The 8359-nt window shown below is 48.5% G+C and overlaps 1 protein-coding gene across 5 annotated transcripts in view; it reads right to left on the bottom strand.

Annotated features, from left to right (window-relative positions):
• LOC135056556 (solute carrier family 2, facilitated glucose transporter member 9-like) overlaps positions 1–1033 on the bottom strand; it is a 286898-nt gene extending 285865 nt beyond the window's left edge. Inside the window, exon 1 of one of the 5 annotated variants that reach the window (XM_063961893.1) lies at positions 932–1033. Coding sequence is in view for 3 of the 5 variants with exons in the window: in XM_063961890.1 (XP_063817960.1) it covers positions 928–1002 (75 nt within the window). In the remaining 2 variants the exon portion in view is untranslated. Of the gene's footprint in view, positions 1–423; positions 540–871 lie in introns of those variants that run through there. The other 4 variants (XM_063961890.1, XM_063961891.1, XM_063961894.1 and 1 more) reach the window with 4 other exon arrangements.
• Positions 1034–8359: the final 7326 nt, after the last annotated feature.

Below are 8359 nucleotides of genomic sequence, written 5' to 3' on the forward strand. Positions count from 1 at the left end.
TGTAGTGTGTATGTGCAGATTAGATGGATGTCTGTGGTTTAGGATAAATGGTTGGCACTTATTGTGTTTATATTACTCATATGATATACAAATTAATTTTGATTGAGTTGTTTTTTTTTTCCTTTTTATATAATATGCTCAAATTTGTAGTTTATATAACGCAAAGAATGTCACATTTTCCCTCCCCAATAATTAAGGTTGCCATGATATCCCTTTAATCTGGGACACCTATCATTTACACCGGTTCTGTGGCTTATTAAGACCAGGAGAAATTTATTTAGACAGAAACAGAACCTGTATAATTCAGGCATGCAGTCAGGATACAGACAGCATGACTGCAGCAGATCCTGAAGGTAAGCACAGAGGTTAGAGTTATGGAAAATGGTTTGGCACTAGGGAGAGGGTAGGGGTTAAAACACTTACCAGGATCATCAGGATTTTGACCACCAGGATGCCACGCTCAGCATCCTGACCATAAGGATACTAACTGCCGGGATTTCGTACCCAGCCCGTAATTCATAGGTGTATCGGATTAGAGGGATATTATGGAGAACTACCAATAATCATCACCTAACTAACTAATGTAGCATCTATTCTAAAGTGAATATGTGTTATAATAACTATAAACATATGAGGTCTGGGAAATACCATTTCTCCACTCAGCAACCAAGTATTGGGACGGATTCTGAATTAAGAGCACAAAGCAAAAAATAAATAAATCTGCACCTGGAACAAGCCATGCTTCAATGCCATGGGTGCAAATATTATTACTATTTTTTGCTTGCAGGGTAACTACGTACTGCTTTTGCAGGTGGCTCACAAACGACAACTGTATTTTTACACTATAATTTAGATTTGAGCTAGGACACACCGCTCTCATCTCCCCTACTTGCAGAGCAGCATGGTTCTACCAAGATGCAACGTTACTTGCTTTTGTTGCCTCTGCTTTCGCCCAGGTATGTGCTGTAGGTCCATCTTTATAAAGCAGTAGTTCCCCAACATTTCATGTTTTACATCTCACCCAGCAGGTGCACAGGTGTACTCATTTTAAAAGATCCACAGGTGGAGCTAATTATTTCACTGTATGTGAGGAGACCTGGAAAACGTGATCTGTTGAGGGTCCTTGAGGACTGAGTTTGGGAACCATTGTTATAAAGTGTGTTTACTCCTTTGTGTTTCCTTGTTACAGTGTATCATACCTCCTAACATGACCCTCTCCAGGAGGGATAGAATGCTCTGCTCCTGGGCTTCCTTCTTAATGTATGATTGCCATCACCTGTGATGAAACACATTTCTTATCCATTAACCTGTTCAGAACAGGTGCTGGCAATCATAAATGAAGAGAAAAATCCAGGAGCAGAGCATGTTGTCCCTCCTGGAGAGGGTCATGTTGGGAGGTATGGTGTATCCATATTTGCTCCCATGGCAGAGGCACTGTAAGCACATGATTTTGCAAATCGGTTCTATTACAGGTATAAACAGTATTTTTTTTTATTACATAAAACATCCACATAAGCAGTGCTTTTCTTCTGATGGTACTCAACATACTGAACATAGGCATTAGCATCAGGGTTACATTAAAAATTAGTTATACATATATATATATATATATAGGGATACATTAAAAATTAATTGTCGACATTGTGACCATGTTGACACGAGTCTCAACATGCTGAACATGTTGACATTGTCACCATCACAACATTATGAATGTTGACTTAATATACCAAACCCCGAGTGGAACTAGTGTTCAGTATATCCTTAGTATGCCCCATCATAGTGATATAAACCTATACCGTTGTACAATACATAAGAGCATCCGAGTACTGGGAACATTTAAGTTTGGTACACACTGGTGGTCATTCCGAGTTGATCGCTAGCTGCATTTGTTCTCAGCGCAGCGATCAGGCAAAAAAATGACAGTTCTGCGCATGCGTATGCGGCGCAATGCGCACGCGCGACATACGGACACAACGAACAATGCAGTTTTGCACAGGGTCTAGCGATGCATTTCATTCGCACTGGTTGCCGCAGAGTGATTGACATGAAGTGGGCTTTTCTGGGTGGCTACTGACCGTTTTCAGGGAGTGTTCGGAAAAACGCAGGCGTGGCTGGGCGGGTGTGTGACGTCAAATCCGGAACTGAATAGTCTGAAGTGATCGCAAGCGCTGAGTAGGGCTTGAGCTACTCTGAAACTACACAATTTTTTTTTGCAGGCGCTCTGCGATACAACCGTTTGCACTTCTGCTAAGCTAAAATACACTCCCAGTGAGCGGCGGCATAGCGTTTGCACGGATGCTAAAAACTGCTAGGGAGCGATCAACTCAGAATGACCCCCACTGTCCGTTTTTTGGCTAGTCCTGACAATCAGGCCGATTTTTCGGCCAATCGAAAGCCCCATCTGAGCTACACGCTAAGCGGCAGATGTACTAAGCCTTGGAAAAAGATAAAGTACCAGCCAATCATCTCCTAACTGCCATGTTACAGGCTGTGTTTGAAAAATAAGAATTTACTCACCGATAATTCTATTTCTCGTAGTCCGTAGTGGATGCTGGGAACTCCGTAAGGACCATGGGGAATAGCGGCTCCGCAGGTGACTGGGCACATCTAAAGAAAGCTTTAGGACTATCTGGTGTGCACTGGCTCCTCCCCCTATGACCCTCCTCCAAGCCTCAGTTAGGAACTGTGCCCGGAAGAGCTGACACAATAAGGAAGGATTTTGAATCCCGGGTAAGACTCATACCAGCCACACCAATCACACCGTACAACTTGTGATATGAAACCCAGTTAACAGCATGATAACAGAGGAGCCTCTGAATAGATGGCTCACAACAAGAACCCGATTAGTTAACAATAACTATGTACAAGTATTGCAGACAATCCGCACTTGGGATGGGCGCCCAGCATCCACTACGGACTACGAGAAATAGAATTATCGGTAAGTAAATTCTTATTTTCTCTGACGTCCTAGTGGATGCTGGGAACTCCGTAAGGACCATGGGGATTATACCAAAGTTCCCAAACGGGCGGGAGAGTGCGGATGACTCTGCAGCACCGAATGAGAGAACTCCAGGTCCTCCTCAGCCAGGGTATCAAATTCGTAGAATTTTGCAAACGTGTTTGCCCCTGACCAAGTAGCTGCTCGGCAAAGTTGTAAAGCCGAGACCCCTCGGGCAGCCGCCCAAGATGAGCCCACCGTCCTTGTGGAATGGGCTTTTATTGATTTAGGCTGCGGTAATCCTACCGCAGAATGCGCCAGCTGAATAGTGCTACAAATCCAGCGCGCAATAGACTGCTTAGAAGCAGGAGCACCCAGCTTGTTGGGTGCCATCAGGATAAACAGCGAGTCAGTTTTCCTGACTCCAGCCGTCCTGGAAAAATAACATTTTCAGGGCCCTGACTACGTCCAGCAACTTGGAATCCTCCAAGTCCCCAGTAGCCGCAGGCACCACAATAGGTTGGTTCAAGTGAAAACCTGAGACCACCTTCGGGAGAAACTGAGGACGAGTCCTCAACTCTGCCCTATCCATATAGAAAATCAGATAAGGCCTTTTACATGACAAAGCCGCCAATTCTGACACACGCCTGGCCAAGGCCAACAGCATGACCACTTTCCACGCGAGATACTTTAGCTCCATGGTTTTAAGTGGCTCAACCAATGCGACTTTAGGAAATCCAACACCACGTTGAGATCCAAAAAGTGCCACAGGAGGCACAAAAGGAGGCTGAATATGTAGTACTCCTTTAACCAAAGTCTGAACTTCAGGCAGTGAAGCCAGTTCTTTCTGGAAGAAAATCGACAGAGCCGAAATCTGGACCTTGATGGACCCCAATTTGAGGCCCAAACGTCACCCCTGCTTGCAGGAAGTGCAGGAATCGACATAGTTGAAATTCCTCCGTCGGGGCCTTCATGGCCTCCCACCAAGCAACAAATTTTCGCCAAACGCGGCGATAATGTCTTGCGGTGACATCCTTCCTGGCTATGATCAGGGTAGGGATGACTTCCTTCGGAATACCCTTTTCCTTTAGGATCCGGTGTTCTACCGCCATACCGTCAAACGCAGCCGCGGTAAGTCTTGGAACAGACAGGGTCCCTGCTGCAGCAGGTCTTGTCTGAGCGGCAGAGGCCAAGGGTCCTCTGCCAGCATCTCTTGAAGTTCCGGGTACCAAGCTCTTCATGGCCAATCCGGAACCCCGAGTATGATTTTCACTCCTCGCCTTCTTATTATTCTCAGTACCTTGGGTATGAGAGGTAGAGGAGGAGACACATAAACCGACTGGTACACCCACGGTGTCACTAGAGCGTCCCCAGCGATCGCCTGAGGGTCCCTTGACCTGGCGCAATATCTTTTCAACTTCTTGTTGAGGCGGGACGCCATCATGTCCACCCGTGGTCATTCCCAACGGTTTACCCGCATTAGGAAAACTTCTGGATGAAGTCCCCATTCTCCTGGGTGTAGGTCGCCCATCGGAGATTCCTTGTGGCTTCTGTCATCGCCATCCTGCTTCTTGTGCCGCCCTGTCTGTTTACATGGGCGACCGCCGTGATGTCGTCTGATTGGATCAGTACCGGCTGGTTCTGAAGCAGGGGCCTTGCTTGGCTTAGGGCATTGTAAATGGCCCTTAGCTGCAGAATATTTATGTGAAGCGAAATCTCCTTGGAAATTTCTTCCCTGTGTGACTGCACCCCAGCCCCGAAGGCTGGCATCCGTGGTCACCAGGACCCAGTCCTGTATTCCGAATCTGCGGCCCTCTAGTAGATGAGCCCTCTGCAGCCACCACAGCAGCGACACCCTGTTTCTTGCTGACAGGGTTATCCGCTGTTGTATCTGTAGATGGGACCCGGACCATTAGTCCCACAGGTCCCACTGGAACGTCCTTGCGTGGAGTTTTCCGAATGGAATTATGCTTCGTACGAAGCTACCATTTTTCCCAGGACTCGTGTGCATTGATGTACCGACACCTGTCCTGGTTTTAGGATGTCTCTGACTAGAGATGACAACTCCTCGGCTTTTTCCACTGGAAGAAACACTCTTTTCTGGTCTGCGTTCAGAAACATTCCCAGGAACAGAAGACGTGTCGTCGGGACCAGCTGTGACTTTGGAATATTGAGAATCCAGTCGTGCTGTTGTAGCACTTCCCGAGAGAGTGCTACCCCCACTACCAACTGTTCTTTGTACCTCGCCTTTATCAGGAGATCGTCCAAGTACGGGATAATAAAAACTTCCTTCTTGCGAATGAGTATCATCACTTCGGCCATTACCTAGGTAAAGACCTTCGGTGCCGTGGACAACTCCAACGGCCGCGTCTGGAACTGATAGTGACAGTCCTGTACCACATATCTGAGGTACTCCTGGTGAGGGGGGTAAATGGGGACATGCAGGTACGCATCCTTGATGTCCAGGGAGACCCTGTAATCCCCCTCGTCCAGGCTCGTAATAACCGCCCTGAGCGATTCCATCTTGAACTTGAATCTTCTGATATAAAAGTTCAAGTATTTTAATTTCAAGATGGGTCTCACCGAACCGTTGCGGTACCACAACCACTGTGGAATAGTAACCCCTTCCTTGCTGAAGGAGGGGCACCTTGACAATCACTTGTTGTGATTATAGTGTTGAATATCCACCAACACCGTCTCCCTGGCAGAGGTAGGTGCCGGTAAGGCAGATTTTAGGAAACGGCGGGGGGAAGAACGTCTCGAACTCCAGCCTGTACCCCTGAGATACTACTTGAAGGACCCAGGGATCCATGTGAGAGAGCCCACTGTCCGCTGAAATATCTGAGACGGGCCCCCACCGTACCCGGGTCCGCCTGAGCAGCCCCAGCACCATGCTGTGGACCTACCGGACGCAGGGAGGACTTCTGCTCTTGGGAACTAGCTGTGTGTTGCAGCTTTTTCCTCTACCTTTGCCTCTCGGCAGAAAGGATGAGCCTCTAGCCCTCTTGCTTTTCTGGGGCCGAAAGGACTGTACTTGATGATACGGTGCTTTCTTTTGTTGTGGGGTAGCCTGTGGCAAAAAATTCAATTTCCCAGCAGTAGCTGTGGAAACGAGGTCTGAAAAACTATCCCCAAACAGTTTTACCCCCTTATAGGGCAACTTCCATGTGCCGATTCGAGTCGGCATCGCCTGACCAATGCCAAGTCCATAACCCCCGTCTGGCGGCAATGGACCTAGCGCTTATTTTTGATGCCAGCCGGCAAATATCCCTCTGTGCAGCACGCATGTATAAGACCACGTCTTTTATATGCTCTATTTTCAGCAAAATATTGTCCCTATCCATAGTTATTTTCCGACAGGGAATCTGACCACGCAGCGGGAGCACTGCACATCCATGCCGAAGCAACGGCTGGTCGCAATATAATGCCCTAGTGTGTGACCATATCTTATAGGGTAACCTCCTGCTTTCTATCAGCAGGTTCCTTCAGGGCGGCCGTACCCGGAGACGGTAGTGCCACCTTTTCTGATAAGCGTGTAAGCGCTGTATCTACCCTATGGGGTGTTTCCCCGCGTGACCTATCCTCTGGCGGGAAAGGGTACGCTGCCAATAACCGTTGTAGAAATTATCAATTTCTTACCGGGGGAAGACCACTCTTCCTCACACACCTCATTTAATTTCTCAGATGCAGGAAAAACTACTAATAGTTTTCTCTCACCAAACACAATACCCTTTTTATGTGGTACCTGGGGTATAATCATAAATGTGTAATACAGGATTGAGGCAATGAAAAATGTAACGGGTGGACCTATTTGGAGGGTACACCAGTCTCATCGATGTCGACACTGGAGTCAGTATCCGTGTCGACATCTGTGTCTGTTATCTGAGGTAGCGGGCGATTTTAGAGCCCCCATGACATTTGAGAAGCTGGAACAGGCACAAGCTGAGTAGCCGGCTGTTCCGTGTCGTCGACCTTTTATGTAAGGAGTTGACACTTTCACGTAATCCTTCATAAGTTCAACCACACCGGTGTCGACCCCGCAGGGGGTGACAACATATTTACAGGCATTCGCTCCGCCTCCACCTCATTATCCTCCACATACCTGTCGACACAGCCGTACCGACACACAGCACACACACAGGGAATGCTCTGATAGAGGACAGGACCCCACAAAGCCCTTTGGGGAGACAGAGGGAGAGTATGCCAGCACACACCAGGGCGCTATATATATCACAGGGATAGCACCTATAAAAAAGTGTTTTCCCTTATAGCTGCATATATATTGTATACTGCGCCTAAATTGTGCCCCCCCTCTCTTTTTAACCCTTTCTGTAGTGTATTAACTGCAGGGGAGAGCCAGGGAGCTTCCCTCCAACGGAGCTGTGAGGGAAAAATGGCGCCAGTGTGCTGAAGGAGATAGCCCCGCCCCTTTTTCGCGGACTTTTCTCCCGCATTTTTATGGATTCTCGCAGGGGTTAATGTACATCCATATAGCCCTGGGGGTTATATGTGATGTATTTTTGCCAGCCAAGGTGTTAATATTGCTGCTCAGGGTGCCCCCCCCCCCCCCCCCCCAGCGCCCTGCACCCATCAGTGACCGCAGTGTGAGGTGTGCATGAGGAGCAATGGCGCACAGCTGCAGTGCTGTGCGCTACCTTGATGAAGACTGATGTCTTCTGCCGCCGATTTTCCGGACCTCTTCTTGCTTCTGGCTCTGTAAGGGGGCCGGCGGCGCGGCTCTGGGACCGGACTCCGAGGCTGGGCCTGTGTTCGATCCCTCTGGAGCTAATGGTGTCCAGTAGCCTAAGAAGCCCAAGCTGGCTGCAAGCAGGCAGGTTCGCTTCTTCTCCCCTTAGTCCCTCGATGCAGTGAGCCTGTTGCCAGCAGGTCTCACTGAAAATAAAAAACCTAAAACTAACTTTTATCTAAGAAGCTCAGGAGAGCCCCCTAGATTGCACCCTGCTCGGTCGGGCACAAAAATCTAACTGAGGCTTGGAGGAGGGTCATAGGGGGAGGAGCCAGTGCACGCCAGATAGTCCTAAAGCTTTCTTTAGATGTCCCCAGTCTCCTGCGGAGCCGCTATTCCCCATGGTCCTTACGGAGTTCCCAGCATCCACTAGGACGTCAGAGAAATAACCGTTATTGTTGGAGCTGATTGGATAGTAGTTCATATCTCTCTAAAGGGCAGTACACACGGGCAGAGATGTGTGCTGAGCGATCTAACACAGACCGCTCAGCACACATCTCTCACTGCACTCAGCGCGATGTGTGCTAAGCGAGGGGGGGGGGCGCTCATTTCCAGCAGGTGAAATGAGCGACGTGCTAGCGGCGATAGCATTGTGCGGTGCCGCGCATCGCTGTCGCTGTGGGGCATTCACACGAGAGATCCGTGCTTAATTTCTAAGCAACCTAGTCAGGTTG

The sequence above is a fragment of the Pseudophryne corroboree genome, chromosome 3 (assembly GCF_028390025.1).
Source record: "Pseudophryne corroboree isolate aPseCor3 chromosome 3, aPseCor3.hap2, whole genome shotgun sequence".
Lineage (NCBI taxonomy): Eukaryota > Metazoa > Chordata > Amphibia > Anura > Myobatrachidae > Pseudophryne > Pseudophryne corroboree.